The sequence below is a fragment of the Bos indicus genome, chromosome 12, assembly GCF_029378745.1.
Source record: "Bos indicus isolate NIAB-ARS_2022 breed Sahiwal x Tharparkar chromosome 12, NIAB-ARS_B.indTharparkar_mat_pri_1.0, whole genome shotgun sequence".
Classification (NCBI taxonomy): domain Eukaryota; kingdom Metazoa; phylum Chordata; class Mammalia; order Artiodactyla; family Bovidae; genus Bos; species Bos indicus.
In genome coordinates this window covers 33,870,383-33,893,546 of record NC_091771.1, presented here as the reverse complement: position 1 = coordinate 33,893,546, position 23,164 = coordinate 33,870,383, and the positions used below count along the sequence as shown (strand labels likewise).

The 23,164-nt window shown below is 43.0% G+C and overlaps 1 protein-coding gene across 1 annotated transcript in view; it reads right to left on the bottom strand.

Annotated features, from left to right (window-relative positions):
* SPATA13 (spermatogenesis associated 13) overlaps window positions 1–23,164 on the bottom strand; it is a 289,869-nt gene that overhangs the window by 230,134 nt on the left and 36,571 nt on the right. Inside the window, exon 2 of the mRNA XM_070800273.1 lies at window positions 2,790–3,343. Coding sequence (XP_070656374.1) covers window positions 2,790–2,801 — 12 coding nt within the window. The 5' untranslated portion in view covers window positions 2,802–3,343. The remainder of the gene's footprint in view (window positions 1–2,789; window positions 3,344–23,164) is intronic.

Sequence of the window (23,164 nt, the reverse complement as noted above, 5' to 3'; positions counted from 1 at the left end):
TTCAGGAAAATAGTATTTTAACTGTAAAAACATTTATAAAATTATTTTACAGTGGTTTTCAGGGCTGTGATGGGGTGTAAGTAGCCAAATCTAACTGCAGGTCAAGCCAGATACAAACCTGAACTTTCTAGGACAACTTTTCAAAGGGCAATTTCTAATTATCACCCATCTAAAGACAATGCCAGGAAAGACTAACAAATCTGATTGAAAAGATTTAAAATCAGGAAAGATAATACATACATGAATGATAATTAAGTATATGTTGCTAAGTCACCTCAGTCGTGTCCGACTCTGTGCGACCCCATAGATGGCAGCCCACCAGGCTCCCCCGTCCCTGGGATTCTCCAGGCAAGAACACTGGAGTGGGTTGCCATTTCCTTTTTCAATGCATGAAAGTGAAAAGTGAAAGGGAAGTCGCTCAGTCATGTCTGACTCTTAGCAACCCCATGGACTGCAGCCCACCAGGCTCCTCCATCCATGGGATTTTCCAGGCAAGAGTAGTGGAGTGGGATGCCATCGCCTTCTCCAAACTAAGTATATATTTTGCTTTAAAGAAGTCTAATTCTGTAACAGTTTGTACTATAGAACCCTTTAATACACAAGTACCTCCAATATCCTTAAAACATGATTTTAATAACCAGATCTTAATTTTCTTATTAACTTCTTAGGAACCCCTGAAAAAAAAAAAAAAAGATTATTGATGACAGCAACAGTCCAGTAGGAAAACCATACCTTCTTCAAAAATGAAATTGATATCTGATTTTTCAAATACCTTGCTTTAGAAACAGTTCAACCAAAAAGAAAATGACATAGGTTTCTTTTGTGCGTGTGTGGAAACTCACAAACTTCAAAGATAATTTGGTTTGTAGGGACATTGGGTCTAATGGTTTAACGCTTCAGAATCAGGATGTCATAGCAACCATGCTTGAATTTAGATCCTGACTTAACCACTTTCTGACTGTAAGTCCTAGGGAAAATCACTGTACTTTTCTGAGCATCACCTTCCTCATATTCTCAGTGGATACCTTTGCCTTGAGACAGCAAGCATGGTCAGGGCATCGCCTCCTATCATATATATCATATAACAGAGGCCATTCTGGGTGGATTCCTAAGTGAGAAAGTATCAAAGTGGATTCTGATCACTTACCAGCCTTTGCCTCTCCCTAAACAGTGAGTTTTTCTCATTCAACTTTGCCCCTCTCACCACTCACTCCTTTTCTCTCAAGTCCAGCAAGATACACAGCATGGATTAGAACCCCAACCCATGTCTGATGAATGAATACACGAATAACTAAATAACACATAGATAAGTTTTAAATGGAGGCAGAGAAAGAAAGAGCCTGGTGTGTGGAATACATCTTAAGTACTGGTAGCAGATCCATGTCTTTGGCAAACAATTTAAATCTGGAGAAATAGACGAAAAATGCAAAAAAAATCTCTTAGCTATAGGAGGATAAAAGGAAGAGAGTAGGTGCAAGTCCTCCTGCAGCTGTCAGTCACTGCTCTGAAAAAGGTTATTCAAATTCTTTGCCAATCTTTTTCTGTAGTGTATAGCTAAAACAATCTTTAAAATAACAAGCCAAAATTATCCAGCACATTTACATGTAAAAAAATACCCAATAAGGGGCTTTCCTGCTGGCCCAGTGGTGAAGAATCCATCCTGCAATGCAAGGGATATGGGCTTAATCCCTGGTCCAGGAATATCCCACATAACTTGGAGCAACTAAGCCAGTGGGCCACAACTACTAAGCCTGTGCTCTAGAGCCCAGGAGCCGCAACTACTGAAGTCCGCGTGCCTAGAGCCTCTGCTCTGCAAGAGCAGCCACGGCAATGAGAAGCTCATGCACCACTACTAGAGTAGCCTCTGCTTGCAGCAACTAGAGAAACCTCCTGTGCAGCAAAAAAGCCCCAGCGCAGTCAAAACATAAAATAAATAAATCTTTTTTTTTTTTTTTAAGGGAAAAAAGAGAAAATACCCGGGGTGGGGGGAGGGGAATGAAGTTAATTCTCTCACATACTTTTAAAGAATCATGTCTCTCTAAAACATTTTAAGATGCAACTGTCTGAATTTTAATATTGTGTGTGCTTTACTTTTGCAAAGATTTTTATTAATATGCCCAAAAGGCCGATGGTCCATTCGTTTTCATGAATCCAAACCAGGTTCTCTATTTAGTTTTTTTAAGTGATAATAATTAAGGGATATCCACGTAAACGAAGAAACAAAAATACTTCTTTTTGTTATTGCTTTAGAAAGGATATCTTCTAACTTTTTCACGTCTTCCTTCTGACCACAATCCAAGTATTTTCAAAAACAGAGTATTAAAGCATCGAGTAGGCGGTAACCTAGAAGCCTGATTACCTAACAACGCTGCTAATAGGCTGCAGTTACCCTCAGAGCCGAGCGTCAAAGAAACATCAGACTTTATGGCTGGTCCTCTGAGCAGCTTCCGAGATGCCGCGAACCCCTCCCAGTGTTCCCCCGTCGTCTGGCAACCTGGGCACGCCGCGGTTTCGACCCCGCCCCCCGCTACCATGGCGACGCGGGCTCCGGGTGGTGCTCGAGCCTCCCAGACACAGCTCCGCGCTTGCGCTGCACCTGCTGGGGCCGCGGCAACTTCTCAAACCTCCTGCTCGGCCAGTGCTGCGGCCGCGCTCTCACGCCGCTCCTTCGCCTACTCTCAGCGTCGCTTTAGAGTGTGAACGGACGCGGGATTTCAACTACCTGCTGCTTGGCGATCCCCTCCCCAAGAGTGAGGGCGGAGGGACCGCCGGAGCAGAAACCCGCTTACCTTTCTCAGCATCCCTCCACGTCAGCGGGGTCTCCGGCGGGATCGCCCACCCCGCGCCGAGCTCGGGTGGGTAGGAGGTCACGGGGAAACAGAAGGGGAACTCGGCCCCCGCGGGCGCCGCCGCGAGGACACCTGCGTCCCCGTCATTCGCACGACAAAGGGGGGACCTTCGGCTGCTTGGGCGGGAGACGGTGAAGAGGTCCGTCTGCTACCTTCCCGGCCGAGTTCAGACGGGGCTCCGAAGGGCTGTTCAGAAGCCACGTTTCCGGAGCGACCAACATACAGGGACTCCTCTGCCGCGGCGAGCACGCCTCCGGGACTCCGGGCTGCGCTATTGTTCGCCGGCAGCGCAGGGCGTGGTGGAGGCTGGGGGCGGCCGAAGCCGTTAAAGGCCGACAGAGGTTGAATTTCTTGCAGGGCTTTCCTCTTGTGCTTCCTCTCAGCCTCTCGCGGTTGCATATTCATAAGGAGGCGGGGCCGCTTGCATCTCTTTTGAATCCTCGGGGTTGATGAAGTCCGGGCGAAGTGGAGATGATTTCATTTGGAAACAAACACTAAGAGGAGGACAGGGTGGGGAAGGAGTAACATAAGTAAGCAAACAGAGGGGTCCTGTTTCAGTCACCCCCCCATCCCCCCAGGCATCCAGGGCACACACATGCACACACAGGACCTTCCTCAATTCCTGAACTGAGCAAAGGAAGCTTCAGGGAGAGTCTCACTAAGTCCCTTGGTCCTAACTGTAGTAGTAAACTAACTGGGGAATTTGGGGGCACGGATTTTTAACAGATGATTTGATCTATGTGCTCTTTCCTCATGCCAAACAGAGCAGTTAAAAATTATATATGCAGACCTTACTCATTACATCAAGTTTATCGAATTTCATTATAATTGTATGCTTTTAATGTGGTGCAGCCCTTCACCAGGCTTTAAAAAAAAAAAACAAAAAAGATTTTTCTGGGCTTCCCTGGTGGCTCAGAGGTAAAGAATCCTTTTATCTGCCAGTGCAGGAGACACACGGAGAAGGCAATGGCACCCCACTCCGGTACTCCTGCCTGGAGAATCCCGTGGACGGAGGAGCCTGGAAGGCTGCCGTCGATGGGGTCGCTGAGGGTCGGACACGACTGAGCGACTTTACTTTCACTTTTCACTTTCATGCATTGGAGAAGGAAATGGCAACCCACTCCAGTATTCTTGCCTGGAGAATCCCAGGGACGGGAGAGCCTGGTGGGTTGCCATCTATGGGGTCACACAGAGTTGGACACGACTGAAGTGACTTAGCAGCAGCAGCAGCTGCAGGAGACACAAGTTTGATTCCTGGTGGGGGTAGATCCCACATGCATCAGAACAGCTAAGCCCATGCCCCACAATTACTACCACAATTTCCCCAGTCTTAACAAGTGGTCCTCCAGAAGGGCTTTTCGTTCCTCCCTGAAATGTCCACCAGGAGCATCATCACTGAATTATATCACAGACTTCAGATCTAGCTGCCCCTCATAGCACAGGAGGTCCCTGAGGAGGTGACCTGAGGAATGCAGAAACTCTTCTGGGTAACACTTGACCCCCAAACGACCTGCTTTCACCACGGAATTCACTTCTCTGTGTTAAAGTCCTGTAGAGAAATCCCTGTTAAGATGTAAGTTTGTTAGCCAAAAGAGGCGACCCGAGCTAATTTCCCCTCACTATTTACAGCTGGTTCGGAGAAGGCAATGGCACCCCACTCCAGTACTCTTGCCTGGAAAATCCCATGAACGGAGGAGCCTAGAAGGCTGCAATCCATGGGGTTGCTGAGGGTCGGACACGACTAAGCGACTTCACTTTCACTTTTCACTTTCATGCATTGGAGAAGGAAATGGCAGCCCACTCCAGTATTCTTGCCTGGAGAATCCCAGGGACGGGGGAGCCTGGTGGGCTGCCATCTATGGGGTCGCACAGAGTCGGACACAACTGAAGTGACTTAGCAGCATTTACAGCTGGTTAGACTCATGGGTGGGCTTCCCCGGTGACTCATCAGTAAAGAATCTGCCTGCAGTGCAGGAGAGGCAGGGGACAAGGGTTCAATCCTTGGATTGGGAAGATCCCCTGGAGGAGAGCATCGCAACCCACTCCAGTATTCTTGCCTGAAGAATCCCATGGACAGAGGAGCCTAGCAGGCTACAGTCCATGGGGCCACAAAGAGTCAGGCACAACTGAAGGGACTGAGCACAGCACAGACTCATGGGTGTTAGAAACCCCCTCATTCTGCAGGTCCTCACTGGTGTCTATCTACTAGTGAACAGTGGGTGCTGGGGAGTCAGATGACAATGAAACAGCCCAGGGCACTGCCCTGGGAGCCAACCTTCTAGTACCAGACAAACTACCACAAACAAAAAGTCAGAGTTATCATCACTGCAGAGAAAAATATGGCCATGTAGAAAGGCAGGTGCTTGATGCCCAGAGGATACAGCAGTGCCGTGACTTCCTGGATGGAACCAACTGAGATTGAGTCCAGGTGTTCTGACAGAGTTTTAGGTCTGTTTGTGGTCACCAAGTGTGTGACATTTTGAATTGCTCTTCTGAGTTTCTGTTTCCTCTTAAAGCAAACAAACGAAAGTCTAGGCTACCTTTCTAGTAGTTTTCAGTGGTCAGGGAAGGTTACTGTGCTGATGGCAGGCACACAGAGGGGCAGAGGGGCACAGGGTCTGACGGAGTGGTCAGATTGTCAGTACATGGATGCTGTGGTCAGGTTACTAGGCGAGACCCTTCACCTCTGAGTCTAGTTGGCCCCGTTGTAAACTTGGGTAATGATATCCACCTCAGACATGCTGGGAATTTTAAATAAAGGGACAAAAATAATAAGATTAGCTATTGTAATAATGTCTCACCCTCTGGAAGGCAGCCCACTGGCATATCCTTGAAAGAGTGTTTGCTTGACTCTGAGAACTAACGTTGCTTTCTAACCTTGACCCTTGTCGCTAGCCTGTCCTTGCAAAGGGAAGTAGAATGTGAGGGACAGGCTAAGGCCTACGGGATGCCCCCTCTAGCACTCTGTGCGTCATCTCTTGGCCGCAGTCACCTCTAACCTTGCACAGATTCAAAAGAGAATCTAAGCACGGTTTTCCTTAGTGCTGTAGTCACTGCTAGAGAGTTAATAAACTCACTGTGAGACATAGAGACAAAAATACACCCCCGTTCTATTCTAAACTGATGCCCCGCCTGCACCCTGCACGTGTCGTAAGTACTTGCGAACTGTCCTGTTGACCAGCCTTTCTTCTTGTGTTGATTCCTGTGAGTGACTCTGAAACATGTTTCTCCATCGTTTCTCAGGGCCCACTGTGAGGAAGGTTTCTGGTGCTGGCCGTCAGTTTGTCTGTGAGAGCATGCAGAAGGTGCTTCTGGAATTAAGATCACCCTTCCACAAAGGATGAGGAAGAGAGCAAAGATGTGGAAGAGGGAGGGTAGGGAGGCCCAGCTGTGATGAGTTGGCTGCCCTATGACGCAGCTCTGAATCAGGAGCACTGGGACCCAGGAAAGAGCCGGCCAGGCACCCACCCCAGAGATGCCATCTAGACCTCAAGGAAGTAGCCGAACCCTAATGAGGCTCCTCATTAGCATGTGCTGAACACAGTAAAATGTTTGTACACTTGTCTGGAGATCTTCAATCTTATCAGGGACCCAATACTTTGTTAGGTACTGTTGTCTATGAGGTTTGACTCAATGACCACTCTTGTTCATTCTTCGGTACTGTGATCATCTGTAGTCAAATAATTTGGATAGGTATTTCTTCTGCATTTGAAATACACAGAAATGCACTGTATTCCCTCCGTGGATTCCCAAGTTTATCCAAAAGAAATGTTAGGCTAATTATATAGGAAGATCTTTATCTAAGCCAAAGGCAGGCAGAAATACACAAGGTAGGCTCTCTCCAAATTTCAGAATGCCATGTTATTCCCATGAATTGCTCTAATGCATTATTGGGACTTGAATCAAATGAGAGGAAATCAAAAGTGGGTAAGAAAGACTCATATCTACTGCCCTAAATTATTCTAAGCATCAAATAAGCATGTTACCTTGGGGTCCTAAAAGTCACTTTTTATCATTTTCATTGCATACCCCAGAGAAGCAGACACATAAGCAAAACCGACAAGCTCTGACAGTGTCATTAACCACCAGTGCCAAACTTGATCACTGTAGCACAGGATTCCCCTCATGGTGGTGCTGCTCCATACAAGCAGGCTGCCCTCCATCTACCAGGTAGACTTGGAGAGGAGGGAGGTGGGATTGAATTTGAGGTTTCTTAGCAAATTAACCCGAGAGAGCCTTTAGGAAGTCAGTCAGATTTCCCCCAAAGCATTAATTGTGCATATCACTCTGTTGCTTTTGAAGACATAAGTTGTTACTCTCCACTTTGACTTTTGTTCACTATTTCATTCAGCAACTGTCAGTCGAGTAACTATGTATAAGGTGAGATGCCAGGCACCTGGGGAGTTTTTTTTGTAAAACAATTGTCCATAAGGACTTAAAAATATAGTGAGAAGATAACATCTGTGTGTATGTCAGTTTTCTATAAATTAAGTTGCTTCAGTGTAGCTTTAAAAGATACACAGTGTGTTACAAAAACACGATAACTATGCATGGTGATGAATGTTAACCAGACTTCTTATCATTATTTTGCAGTATATACAATATCTGGGCTTCCCTGGTGGCTCAGTGGTAAAGAATCTGCCTGCCAAAGCAGGAGACACTGGTTTGGTCCCTGAATGGGGATGATCCCCTGGAGTAGGAAATGGCAACCCACTCCAGTACTCTTGCCTCGGATATCTCATGGAGAGAAAAGCCTGGCAGGCTACAGTCCATGGGGTCACAAAGAGTCAGAGTCAGACCCGACTGAGCAACTGAGCACACAGGATGGCATATGCAATACACATATCAAATTACTATTTGTACACCTGAAACATTTAATGTTACATGTCAGTTTATCTCAATTTAAAAAGGGCAATTTCCAACCAAAAGAAGACACAATTTGAGGAATTATGTGAAACATGGTTTTATAAAGCCAAGAATCCAACTGTAATATGAATAACAGCCTTTACTTGATTTTTAACTTGGAATACTGGTATAAAACATATTTGTAAAGTTGAGAGGAGTCTGAGAAATGGCAGATTTCTTCCTGAAAGTTTTTCCGGATGACCTGGGTGGGGAAAGGTGATGGAGACGACAAGGGATTGGACAAGGACATGGAGAAAAGAGGTAGGGAGATGGCCAGGGTGGGAATGGGGACCCCAAGAGTGGGAAGAGATGAGGACACCAAGTTCAAAGGAGCCTCTAACTCAAGGCAGAGAGGTTCTGATAAATATGATTCAGTGCCCAGTGTCCCCTGAGAGGGGCTGGAGGCTATGATCGGTGGTCATAGTTCAGAACTCCCATCTTGGCAGCAGAACAAGCACAGATGTTAGTTGTCCAGGAATTGTTGCCATGGGGCTCAGCCCAGGTACAGGAGGGTCAGACAAGTTCAAGGAATGTGGAGAGAGAGAAAGTCAGCTCAGGAGGAGATGGTTGGGAACAGTCTCCAATGGACACAAATCAAGTAAAGGCTGTTACCTGAGACATGAAGGAAGTGAGATGAGCTGGGCTGCTCTGTGGGGGAGACTTCCAGAAAGAGAGCCAGCAAGTGTGCGAAGCCAGAGATGCACAGTTTAATGGGCTAAAAGCATTGGGACTCACTTGTCTGCTCATGTCTTCTCCTTGCCACTAGAATGAAGCACCACCGTTTACCCAGTAAGCTGAAAACTCCCCCACAAAGCCTTAAGAGATTTAGCGTGTCTCTGATATTACAGTCCAGAGCAGACTGTTATCTTTCTTTAAAGTGTAATCACATAAGTAAGACAAATGGATCGTGAATGTACACTTTGATAAGCTTTGATAAATGTATACACTTGTGTAATTACCACCTTAATAAAGACAGAGCAGAAATTTCCCTCAAGTCCATTCCTTCTCTCCCGCTTCTCCCCTCAGAAGCAACCACTATTCTGGTTTCTATCCTCACAGATGAGAGTGGACTATTGTTGGGCTTTATCAAAACAGAATCCTACAATACGTATTCCCTGTGCCTGGCTTCTTTCACGGAGTGCACTGTTTTTGAGTTTCACCCACATTGTGTACTAGGAGTTTGCTCTATTTCATTGCTGTGCAGAAATTGTCTTGAAAAGGACAATTAATGTATATACGTATAATATCATATATGGAACGAGTCGCCAGTCCAGGTTCGATGCACGATACTGGATGCTTGGGGCTGGTGCACTGGGAGGACCCAGAGGGATGGTATGGGGAGGGAGGAGGGAGGAGGGTTCAGGATGGGGAACACATGTATACCTGTGGCGGATTCATTTTGATGTTTGGCAAAACCAATACAATATTGTAAAGTTTAAAAATAAAATTAAATTTAAAAAAAAAGAAGCAGACTTTTTTCATACCACTATAAATATCTTCTCAATGGAAAGAATTTCATGTTTTAAATTTCTCATCTGTTCGCTGCGATATTGTTCCTTGTATACAACATAGGCCAACAGATTCAGATATAAAGTACCTACTTTCTCTTATTCACTCATAGATACACCCATCACATCCTAGGCCAGAGCTGTGGGCACTGATGGATGGGCTCAGCTCCCTCGTGTTGATAATTAAGGCCATCTGCTCCAGACTGTTATCTCAGAGAGATGCTAAATCTCAATTACAAAGTAGAGCTTCCATAAGCTGAGCGGATGCTGACAGATTGTGGAGTAGGGGAATGGTTTTGTTCAGTTCAGTCGCTCAGTCACGGATGACTGTTTGTGACCCCATGGACTGCAGCATGCCAGGCTTCTTTTCCATCACCAACTCCTGGAACCTACTCAAACTCATGTCCATCAAGTCAGTGATGTCATCCAACCATCTCATTCTCTGTTGTGCCCTTCTCCTCCTACCTTCAATCTTTCCCAGCATCAGGGTCTTTTCAAACGAGTCAGTTCTTGGCATCAGGTGGCCACACAAGTATTGACGTTTCAGCTTCAGCATCAGTCCTTCCAATGAATATTCAGGACTGATTTTCTTTGGGATGGACTGATTTGAGCTCCTTGTAGTCCAAGGGACTCTCAAGAGTCTTCTCCAATGCCACAGTTCAAAAGCATCAATTCTTTGGCAATCAGCTTTCTTTATGGCCCAACTCTCACATCCATACATACATGACTACTGAAAAAACCATAGCTTTGACTAGATGGACCTTTGTTGGCAAAGTAATGTCCCTGCATTTTAATATGCTGTCTAGGTTTGTCATAGCTGCAAATGAAGAGAGCGACACAATGAGGAAAACTGGAGCACTCTGCTCTAAAAAAGAAAAAGGAAAAAATATGTCTTCCAGAAATAAACATAAAAACAGCTATTTAGAAGGGCACTGTGACCCCTGCAAACGACCCCACACCACACAAACCCTGACCACCACTGCACAAGTACCAAATGGAGGAACATCGAAGAAGACTGGTCAGGAAGAGAGCACAAAGGCCCTGAAACCATCAGGGCTAAAAGACCAATCTATAATAGTTATTGTATTTCTATATATTAACACCAAGCGGTGGAAAATGGTATTCTAGAAACAAATATAACACTCCTAGAGCAACAGCTAAAAAAGCAATGAAATTAGTTAAAAAGCCAATAGATTAACATTTACTAAAAAATTTTTTTTGTTTAATACATAAAAGGCAGGGTGTGGGATCTTAGTTCTTCAACCAGGAATTAAACCCTGGTCCAGGGCAGTGAAAGTTCTGAATCTTAGCCACTGGACCACCAGGGAAACCTCTAGTGTGATTTTTTTACAAACAGAGATGACACAAATAGAAAATCGTCAGGCAACATAAATCCTATCAATAATTAAATGAGTATATAGTCGTACTTTGATTTTGATGGGGCTTGCGTAATTGCATTCACTTGCCAAAATCATAGAAATCTGTGAATGTTATTGAATGCAAATTTTCTTAAAAGATGAAAAATTCACATCTAAAAATGAATATCCTTCAAGTGTGAAAATAACAGTCAGGGAAATAATTCCGTAGAAGCACCTGACTCCACCCCAGGAAGGCTCTGCACCAGCTGTACCCATGGGCTCTCTGGTCTTGCCTCTGGTTGAGTTTGGCCAATGGAAAGCCCCAGCAAGAGATCTAAGGTGGGGGAAGGAAAGGGAGGAGGCATATTTATTTCCTCCTCTGCTGCTGTTCTCTCTGGTGGGATCACAGCAGGCTGGTGGTGTCCCTGGACCAAGGTCATGGTTCCTGTCTCCAAGAGGACCTCTGAGTGTGGGATGCACAGTCCTCCCTTGCCCTCAACCACTCACACTTGGCTGAGTGCTGAGGCCCGCTGTTCACAGCCCAAAGGTACTAACGCCTCTGCCCTCTTGCTTCTTCTATATTTCGTTCACATTTTTGTAAATGCCACGTTTCTCTTCTTTATCACGTGAAGTTATCCAACTTAAATAGTGTCATTTCTTTACTTACGGAGCCTTTACTGATACAGAGTCCAATCGAAATAGCAACAAAAAAGGAAAAATACATCAGAATTACCAAACCAGAAATTGCAGAAATTATGTAAAGAAGACTTCAAAATCCACAGAAGACTTAAAGGGAAAGACACCCATGTACTTGGATGGGAAGCCTCAATATCATAAAGTCATCAATTATTCCTCAGCTAATTCGTAAGTTAATTGCCAACTGGTACTTTTATTGTTGTGTTGCTATTATTGCTGTTGTTTCATTTTTATATAAACAAACCAGTTTTATCATTGAAAAACAACAATAGCTAAGCAAACTCTTCAAAAGAAGGGCAAACAGTGAAACATAAAATTATCACTAATTTTTAAAAAATCCTATGGTACTGGCCCATGAATAGAGACACCCATATAATTAAACAAAAGCCTAGAAATATATGCACATACTTGTGAAAATTACAATAAATTTTGCATCTCAAATCAGTGGGGAAAAGACTAGTAAATAAATGATTTGAGGACAGCAGGTAGCATTCTGGGAAACAAAGGCAGCTGAACATTTTAACATGTATTGGGAGAAATTCCAAATGAATCACAGATTTAAATGCAAAAATGGAATCATGAAAGTATTAGAAGTAAGTGAAAGGTGTTAGATGCTCAGTTGTGTCCAACTCTTTGCGACCCTATGGACTGTAACCTCTGTCCATGGAATTCTTCAGGCAAGAATACTAAAGTGTAGCCATTCCCTTCTCCAGGGGATCTTTCCGACCCAGGGATGGAATCCAGGTCTCCTGCTTTGCAGATAGATTCTCTACAGTATGAGTCACCAGGGAAGCCCTATTAGAAGTAAATGTGAGCCCTGTTAGAAGTAAATGCAAGTGAATTTGCTGTAACTGTGGAGTGGTAAAAGTCTTTCTAATTATCTTAAAATCCAGAAGTCATGACAAACATTACTGAGTATAGATTCCAAAAAACTAGTAGTAATGTCTAAAGATGAAGTGGGAATAAAATATCAGGTTCCCAGAGATCCATAAGGAAAAGACCAACAACCCAGCACAAAAATGACCAGAACAATTAGAAGAAAAAGAAAAACAAAAGAGTTTTAAAGGCAAGAGAAGATGCCCAACTTTTCTCATAATAAAAGAAGTGCAAATTAAAACAACACTGAGAAATCACTGTCCATTTATCAGGAAGAAAACTTAGAAAAATGATAAAGGAGTCCTGGTGAGGCTGTAAACAAAGAGTTTCCTCTGTACAAGGCTCTTAGGAGTAAGTTGGTGCCCCCTCTACAGAGGGGTTTTCACCAACTGTTGAAAACATCTATTAGAGTTCAAAATGCATTTACTCTTTGATCTAGCTATTCAATCCCTGGATATTTAGTCTGCAGACATAATTTGCACAAGTGCAAATTATGTCTACATAAACTTTCTATCTCAGCATGTTTTTAATAGCAAAAACCCAAACCCCCCAAAAATCCAAATATCTACCAATGAAGAACTGATGCAATAAATTAACACATATCTATTTCTAGGTGGCTCAGTGATAAAGAATCCACCTACCAATGCAGGAGATGCAGGTTCGATCCCAGGGTCAGGAAGACCCCCTGGAGGAGGAAATGGCAACCCACTCCAGTATTCTTGGCTAGGAAATCCCATGGACAGAGGAGCCTGGTGGGCTACAGTCCATGGGGTCTCAAAGAATCAGATATGACTGAACAACTCAGTGCACATACATCTATAAATTGCAATATTTTGCAGCCTGAACAAACATGCAGAATGCCCTCCACTTACTGATATGGCAGAATACTCATTGGAAATGTTAACTGAAGAAAGCAAGATTCCGAGGAGGGTGGGTAGTGCATCACTAATTGTATGAACGAAAAAGGAGAGGAAAGTAAGAAAGTACAGATTTACAGTTTCTTGTATATAAACAGGAATACTGTGAACAACAAGGTCTTACCGTATAGCATGGGAAACTATATTCAATATCCTGTGATAAACCATAATGGGAAAGAATATGAAAAAGAATATCCAAAGCCTTTGACTTTGTGGATCACAATAAACTGTGGAAAATACTGAAAGAGATGGGAATACCAGACCACCTGACCTGCCTCTTGAGAAACCTATATGCAGGTCAGGAAGCAACAGTTAGAACTGGACATGGAACAACAGACTGGTTCCAAATAGGAAAAGGAGTACGTCAAGGCTGTATATTGTCATTCTGCTTACTTAACTTTTATGCAGAGTACATCATGAGAAATGCTGGGCTGGAAGAACCACAAACTGGAATCAAGATTGCTGGGAGAAATATCAATAACCTCAGAAATGCAGATGACACCACCCTTATGGCAGAAAGTGAAGAACTAAAGAGCCTCTTGTTGAAAGTGAAAGAGGAGAATGAAAAAGTTGGCTTAAAGCTCAACATTCAGAAAACGAAGATCATGGCATCCGGTCCCATCACTTCATGGCAAATATATGGGGAAACACTGGAAACAGTGTCAGACTTTATTTCTGGGGGCTCCAAAATCACTGCAGATGGTGATTGCAGCCATGAAATTAAAAGACGCTTACTCCTTGGAAGGAAAGTTAGGATCAACCTAGATAGCATATTCAAAAGCAGAGACTTTACTTTGCCAGCGAAGGTCCATCTAGTCAAGGCTATGGTTTTTCCAGTAGTCATGTGTGGATGTGAGAGTTGGACTGTGAAGAAAGCTGAGTGCCGAAGAATTGATGCTTTTGAACTGTGGTGTTGGAGAAGACTCTTGAGAGTCCCTTGGACTGCAAAGAGATCCAACCAGTCCATTCTAAAGGAGATCAGCCCTGGGTGTTCTTTGGAAGGAATGATGCTAAAGCTGAAACTCCAGTACTTTGGCCACCTCATGCGAAGAGTTGACTCATTGGAAAAGACTCTGATGCTGGGAGGGATTGGGGCAGGAGGAGAAGGGGAAAACAGAGGATGAGATGGCTGGATGGCATCACTGACTCGATGGACGTGAGTCTGAGTGAACTCCGGGAGTTGGTGATGAACAGGGAGGTCTGGTGTGCTGCGATTCATGGGGTCGCAAAGAGTCGGACATGACTGAGCGACTGAACTGAACTGGTATATATATAGATAGATATATAGATATATATCTATATATATACACACCTGAACCTAACACAACATTGTAAATCAACTATACTTCAATGAAATAATTTTTTTAAAAAGAGCACTTTGAAAGGACAGGCAAGAAACTAGTCAGAGTGATTGTCTGAGGGACAAAGGTGAGAGGTAGTGACAGCCAGGTGGATGAAGAACAGAGGTGGGAAGGTGGCTTGCATCATTTACCTTCTTATATTTAATATATCCTCTATTCAAAATTTTCAAAACATAGAGACTTCCCTGGTAGTCCAGTGGTGAAGACTACAAGCTTTCAGTGCAGGGAATGTAGGTTTGATTCCTCATCAGGGAACTAGGATCCCATATGCAATGCAGTACAGCCAAAAAAAAATTAATAATGATAATAAATAGTAAGTTCTTATTAAAAAACATTGTTGTCGTTGTTTAATTGTTAAGTTGTGTCTGACTGTTTTGTGACCCCATGGTCTGTAGCCCGCCAGGCTCCTCTGTCCATGGGATTCTCCAGGCAAGAATATTACTGAGTGGGTTGCCATTTCCTCTTCCAGGGGATCTTCCTGACCCAGGGATTGAACCTATGTGTCCTGTATTGGCATGCAGGTTCTTTACCATTGAGCTACTAGGGAAGCCATTAAAAACATTAAGGTATGTTAATCTTAAAAGCAGGACCCCAGAATGACGAATGCTAGTATGTTATGTTGACAATTGCTTCTTAATTTAGCATGGGTTCTTCACATCCCTGGGGTTCACAATGTACTGTGAACATTTTCTGTTCTCATCCAGAGAGAACCAACAAGAGCAGGTCTGTACTCTTTGTTCCCAGCCTGGATGCTTATTCCTCAGTTCTGACCCATCTTAGGACTCAGAGGCAGGAGAACAGCCCTAGGAATGATCCCCTTCCCGTCATGTCGAGGGAGTGCCCACGTACCCTGGTTTTCGCAGGACTGTTGCACTTCTCTCTTTGGACTAGTTAATAAGTGCAACTGCAACACATTCAACCTCACCATACAATTCAGCACCATTGCTGAAAAGAGGCCTTTAGTTTAGCCTGACAGCCTGTGATTGGTACTTTTCCTTTTTTTCTTCTTTTTTTTTGCATAAGAACCTACTTCATTCAGCTGTATTTGTGCATACGACTGACTGCCTCAAGTTTTATCTACAAAAACATCTAGGAGAAGGTGTTTTCTACCAATCGTGGGCTCTCCAGCAGATGAGCATTCAAACCTGTCATTGATGAAAATCAAGAAATGAATAGAAAGCTCCACAAAAGGAGAGGGAAAGCATAGGAGTCAGATGTGTGAATTTATTTTTCTTTTTATTTTGGAAACCATGGTGACTGAGAGCTCCAATGAAGCCATACAATACGCCCATAATACGCCAGCATCAACTCAGGTGCATGTTGGAAGGAATATATCCCTTTGATCTATTTCATTTCTTTTCCTATTGGACAAAAATCAGTGTTTGCCAACCACCATCAAGGTTTTCTAATATAAACAAATAGGTTTATAATAAACCAAACGGACCAATAGCTGCCCAGCAGAAATGACCTCCTGATGCGTAGCCTAGCCTTGTTCCACATGCCTCTGTGTCCCGGGCGTAAGATGACAACCCTGAAAACTTCTGGAAATCTGAAAATGAAGTTACAGATTGAATCATAGGTCTCCATCCACTGCCACTCCACCCACAGGAAGGAATAAAAGCTGGTCTGTTTCCATGTCTTTGTGAATCTGCCTTCCTATCCACTTACACACTGAAATGGCTCTACTTTGCTGCCTTTCTTTGAAAGAAAAGAGCATTTTGCATTTGTTAATGAGGCAGAAAATTCATCACACATCTTAAAGTGATCACACCATTCTTAGCACCTGCTTTTTCCAAGACTGAGTTCTTCAAATGATGTGTGGATTCCTAAAAAGCTGAGTATGAATCTAATTTTTAAAACTCTAATTGAATTTTGTATTCATGAAGACCGCTATTTAAAGAAGCTCTGGAATGAATTCTTGGTAACAAGGACAGACTCTCCTAATTTATCCTCTTTGTAGGACTGGACCTTAAAGGATTTTGTTAACAGAATTATTTCAGATTGTCAGTTATTAGATACAGAGCTACATTAAGTCCCAAGATCAAGGTTCTTTATTTTTCAGTGTAAAGTTCATACTTAACACGCAAATTTCCAGTATGACTCCAAGAGAACATATATATACTTATATTATTAACATTATGTATTTGTTATTTATTTTATATAGTTACACATTTACTATATAGTTATATACTTATATAAAGTAGAATGTATTATATATAAATTAAAACATAATATTTTAAAACCCCACATAATATGTATATTAATAAAGTAGGAAGGAAAGACAAAAATTTTCATTTGACCTATCTTTTCCTACATTTTTAAATTTTGGATCTGAAAGCTAGCCTTGGAAAATTATTAATTTTACTGATCTTTCTCTATCTTTTCTGAATTATGATTTTGGTATCTCCCAAAATATTTCAAATATAAAAATCACTTTTTTCATTCAAAATTTCAGATCTTTACATAATAGCATTTATTTTTAATATTCATAAATGAAGAAAATACATAACTGCATAATGAAAAATAGCTATTATAAATTCAGCAACTTAAAAAAATCATAACATAAGATTAAATTTTATGTTTTTTTAAAGATAACTAATCAAGATAAATACACACATAACTTTTAAAATCTAGTTGAATAGGGGCATTCCTGGTCTTGATCACAAAGGTAATCACTTTAAACCACTTGGTTTTTTAAGACCACTTTACTGAGATGTGATGGACACACAAAAATCTGTACACACTCAATGTACACACAACTTGATGAGATGTGGAATAAATACACACCCCTGAAACCTCACCACAAACAAGGCCATGACTTATCCATCACCTCCTCAAGTTTCCTTCTGCCTCCTTTATTCATTTATTTGAATTAATTTTTTTTTTCATTTTGCAGTAAAAGCACTTAACACAAGGTCTGCCTCTCACCAAATGAAGCGCAGTGAGTGTTGCTGACCACAGGCTCTAGTTGTACAGAGCAGAGCTCTAGCTTACTCATGGCACAACTGAAATCTTGCATCCTTTCACTGATATGGCCCCTTCCTCCTTACCCTGCCCCCTCCGGGCTGCTGGTGCCCATGATTCTACTCTCCAGTTTGTGAGTCTGACTGTTTGGAGAGCCTTGGGAATGAGACAGCATTTCAACTGAGCTTGTAAACATGAGTGAGATTTGGATAGATATTAATACTAAAAAGAACAGTAGGTGTTACAGGCTAAGGGAATTTGTCCAAAGGCAGGTGGCTATTCACCAAATCTCGGAGTTGTCTCCCTTCCCTGGAATTGAGTTGTTTCTGGAAAGCAGCTGTCCTCCAGCTCCTTGTTTCATCTAGAAGGGGCCATGTCATGAATCCTCATCCACAGAAGGCCGGGCAGCTAGGACACAGGCATCTTTCCACTGTCTGTCTCCTCATTTCCTGGAGGAAGAGGGGTCGCATCCATTAAGAGAAAGAGGAACCAGAGACGAAAGCTTTGGCCCAGAGTCTCTCCAAGAACAAAGCTACTCACCAACTAGTAACACACTCCTTGAACTGTAAAGAAAAGGAAGCACGAAGTGAGGATCCAGGCTATGGACCTGTCATTACAACACACTACATTTATCACTCAAAGGGGGAAGAGCCGTCCAGAGATTCTTAAAGCAGGAAGCTTCTAATCGGCTAAAATGTTGAAAGAAAAAAATACTCATTGTCTAAATCTCTGTGGATGGTAACCGCAGCCATGAAATTAAAAGACACTTGCTCCTTGGAAGAAAAGCTATGGCAAATCTAGACAATATGTTAAAAAGTAGAGATATTACTTTGCCAACAAAGGTCTGTATAGTCAAAGCTATGATTTTTCCAGTAGTTATGTACAGATGTGACAGTTGGACCATAAAGAAGGCTGAGCGCTGAAGAATTGATGCTTTCAAACTGTAGTACTGGAAAAGCCTCTTGAGAGTCCTTTGGACAGCAGGGAGATCAAACCAGTCAACCCTAAATATTCAGTTCAGTTCATTTCAGTCGCTCAGTCGTGTCCGACTCTTTGCGACCCCATGAATCGCAGCATGCCAGACCTCCCTGTCCATCACCAACTCCCGGAGTTCACTCAGACTCACGTCCATCGAGTTGGTGATGCCATCCAGCCATCTCATCCTCTGTTTTCCACTTCTCCTCCTGCCCCAATCCCTCCCAGCATCAGAGTCTTTTCCAATGAGTCAGCTCTTCGCATCAGGTGGCCAAAGTATTGGAGTTTCAGCTTTAGCATCATTCCTTCCAAAGAACACCCAGGGCTGATCTCCTTTAGAATGGACTGGTTGGATCTCCTTGCAGTCCAAGGGACTCTCAAGAGTCTTCTCCAACACCACAGTTCAAAAGCATCAATTCTTTGGCGCTCATTAGTCAACCCTAAATATCAACCCTGAATAGTCATTGGAAGGACTGATGCTGAAGCTGAAGTTCCAATACTTTGGCCACCTGATATAAAGAGCTGACTCATTTGATAAGACCCTGATTCTGGGAAAGATTGAGGGCAGGAGGAAAAGGGAGTGACAGAGGATGAGGTGGTTGGATGGCATCACTGACATGAGTTTGAGCAAACTCCAGAAGATGGTGAAAGACAGGGAATCCTGGCATGCTGCAGTCCATGGGGTCACAGAGTCAGACACGACTTAGTGACTGAACAACAATCTTCACTACACTCTTTCCTTAAAATACATCCTTTGGGACTTGGGAGGCATTTAGAAAGGGAACAGCATGCAAGTTGAAGGCAAGGGAAGAAAGGGCTGCCCTGAAAGGATAACTTCGTTGTGCCCTGTGGATCAAGGCTGTAGCTGACAAACCTCAGATTTACTTTTCATTTTTCCCTGGGCTGTCCGTGGCTGCCCCTACCACTGGGAAAACTGGGTCATTAAATGGTAAGCACAACTGTCCTCATTTCCAAAGCTCTCTGGGGAACCCCTGCCTGGGGCACCACTTGTAACAGAAGAAGGCAAAGCTACCAGGGTTTTCTGGGTGATGCGAAAGATGGGAGATGCAAGGTAATTAGGCTGCTCCAAGCAGACCAGAGTCCATGGAGGGAACAGGCCTGCCTTCAGAAAGATAGACCTGCATTTCAATCAGAAAATTAATGTCAAATCAGATTATATCATTAGACTTAAGCTGACACTAGCCAGTTAACATTTAACATTAGCCTTTAGGATATGTCAAGTCTAAAACAGTCAAAAGAAGAAGCTTCTAAATAAACAGGGACTCCTCTCCAAAATCCCATGCCCATTAAGACGTATATAAGACTGCACACAGATCTCTGTAATGAGCCACTCATCTGAGGCCCGCACACTAGTGTATGTTGACACGAAGCCCTGGAGACAGATAAAATCAGACGAACCTGGGATAATGGCATCACTGACTCCACGGACTGAGTCTGCGAAAACTCCGGGAGATAGTGAAGGACAGGGAAGCCCAGGATGCTGCAGTCCATGGGGTCATAAACAGTAGGACAACTGAGCAACTCAACAATAATGATAAAGGCCGTTATAATAATATATCATTTTTACTGTAATAACTAAGCACCTTGGATTAAAAAGTGATCAACTGCCTGTCCTGTCTTTTGGCTTTTATTTCCAGTCGAAGGAGCATGGTGACCAAATACCAACCAACAGTCAACCTAAAGGAGAGAGACCCTGAGAAGAAGGTTTAGAACACACTCTGCCAAGGACTTGTCAGTGCTTCTGCATCACCAGGATTCGCCATGAGATGCCATGTTTTCATGAATTATTCCTCAAGCTATTTATATATAAATACGATTGGTATCATTTTAAGGGGAAGGCTGCGGAGCTTTTGAGAGAAGCATTCTCCTGCCAAAGGCAAGAAGCTGCGTCTGTCAGAATGGGGCTATCTCTGCTGGGTGCTATGCTCTCCTGGCCCAAGGAGCTAGACACCCAGGGCCTCCATCAAGGGCAGCTTGGCAGGTAAAGCCACAACTCTCCAGAACACGCCCACCTAAGTAGACAGAACACACCTCCACCAGTGCACTGAGACCAACGAGAGATGCAGGTGGTTTTACAGCATCTGTTCAGCTGTCACGGGCTCTCTGTCTCACACAGCATCAGCAGTATTTGAGGAAGAGACACAGCTATGCTTTCAAGGGGCAGGAAGTCAGTAAGCAGGGGAAATCATTAGGCAGCTTCCAGTGGAATTTATTAAAAAGACAGTGTAGGCACTACACATTCTAGAAACATACCATATGACCAGTGTACCAACAGAACACATGTGAGAACATGGACCAGGATACTGGCTGCAGGGGCCAGGCACATGCATCTGAGTAGGAGGTAGGAGAGAAATCCATCCTCTAAGGAAAGGTCACAGCATTTTAAAATTACCCATTTCCTTCTAATGCATTTTATAAAATAGTTTATGGAAGAAACTTCAAAATCAGTAGGCCACCAAGAGCCTACGTAGCCTGCCAAATTGGCATGAATTGATATTTTGCCAAGTCTGCAGTTAAGGGGACAGAGGCTCACCTGCTAAGCATCAATATTTAAAAGTTATAAATATTAAATGTTATAAATCAACAAACAGCTAAATAAAATATGGTTTACCCATTGCCTTGTCAAATAGACCTTCATAATAAAAGAGTAGAAAAAAATGTGTAGATTTATGATTTTTATATTTTGGATTCAAGTCCAAAAATCAGTTTATGTTTTTATTATCAAGCCCTTTATAGAATTTGTCTTCTTCAACAATAATAATCTAAGGGATTTAAAATAAAATGTAATGGTCGTCAAAGTGTGAAAATTTCAAGTATATATGGGACTTCCCTGGTGGTCCAGTGGTTAAGAATCCACCTGCCAATGGAGGGGACGTGGGTTCCACCCCTGGTCCAGGAAGATCCCACATGCCTTGGGGCAACTAAGCCCGTGAACCACAACCAGTAAAGCCTGGGCACCTTAGAGTCCATGCTCCCCAACATGAGAAGCCACTGCAACGAGAAGCCTGCACACCACAACTAGAGAGTCATCGCCGCTCGCCACAACCAAAGAAAGCCTGAACACAGCAATGAAGACCCAACATAGGCAGATACAAATAAATAAACATGAAAAAAGTATATATGATGAAATGAGTAAATGAAAAAATTAAATTATTTTAATGTACATTAAAAAAAATTTATTATAATATATTAAAATTGCCTTTTAAAATCTAAAGGCAATATATAAATTATTAGTTAATGAGTATCAAAAACTTTTAGGTTAAAATTTTTAATCCAAAATAAATCAAAGCTGAAAATCATATTCTTTCCAGAATTTCCCTAAATATTAAATACTACTTTAAAGGATATAGATATATGCATATATAAAAACATAAGACATATATCAACATTAATGAAAATAAAGCTGTCAAAACCTAGTGTTTGATGTCCATCTAACAGTATCTAACGTAAGGACTTGATAAGCACTTCACACATTATATATACACAGACACAGATATATACACATCTGTGGGGGCTTCGGAACCTCCCAGCATCTTGAGAACAGGGCCGGAGAAGGTGTGCGGCTGGGAAGTGGACCTAAGGCCTCACATGTCCACTGGGTTCCTCCATGAGCATCTGCGCATTCATGGTGCTTCAGAACCACAGCCAAGAAGGAAGGACATGCTCCACTTCCTTCAAGAGATGCTATTACAGAAAATCCACTGCACGCCTGATGAGAGGAAGCCTTTGATAAGTTGTTGTTTAGTCGCTAAGTTGTGTCCGACTCTTGCAGCCCCATGGACTTTAGCCTGCCAGGCTCCTCTGTCCATGGATTTCTCCAGGCAAGAACACTGGAGTGGGTTGTCATTTCCTTCTCCAGGGGATCTTCCTGACACAGGGATCAAACCAAGTTAGACGTCTTTTATCAAAATACTTCATTCACCAACGACCCCTGACCCTCAATTCCTCCTGTTAATCCGGAGCAAAGTCCACCTCTAAAATCAATAGCCACACACCCAGTTTGTATGCATTACGATGTAAAAAGTGAATTCCCTGCTGCCCAAACCATGCTGCCCCAAGAACACCTGCTACTAAGGCCAGGCTAAGCACGGGCCGATGCAGCAGCGTGGGCGGAGCCTTAGCGCCATCACCGGTTGGGGGTGGGGCCTCCCTGGCTCAAGTCTAAGGTGGCTCTGCGTAAGGAGCCCTGCGGCCAGAACTATAAAGCCAGCCCCGTGTTTCATTTTGAATTTTCTAGTAGCCACATTAAAAAAATAAAAAGAGCTGAAATTAATTTCAATAGCTTGTTTTCTTCAAGCCAGTACATCCAAAATTCATTATTTTAATGTGTACTCAATACAAAAAATGATTCATGGGGTATTTTACCTTCTTTTTTAAAAATCAAACTAAGACTTCAAAACCCGGTGGTAATTTTGCATGTATAGCACATCTCACTTCAGATGGCCACATCTGAAGGGCCTGGTAGTCACAAGTGGCTAGTGTCACATTCTAGACAGCATGGCCAAGGCATCTACTTCCCACGCCCATTTTTTAATGTCTTTTTTTTTTCAAATTTATTTAATTGGAGGTAATTGTTTTATAATATTGTGTTGATTTCTGCCATGTATCAGCATGATACCACTGTATCGGTGTGAATCAATCATAAGTTGGTGAGAATCATAAGAATCAACCATAAGGGAACTGTAAGTCCCCTCCCTCTTGAAGCTCCCTCCCATCTCCTACCCCATCCCATCC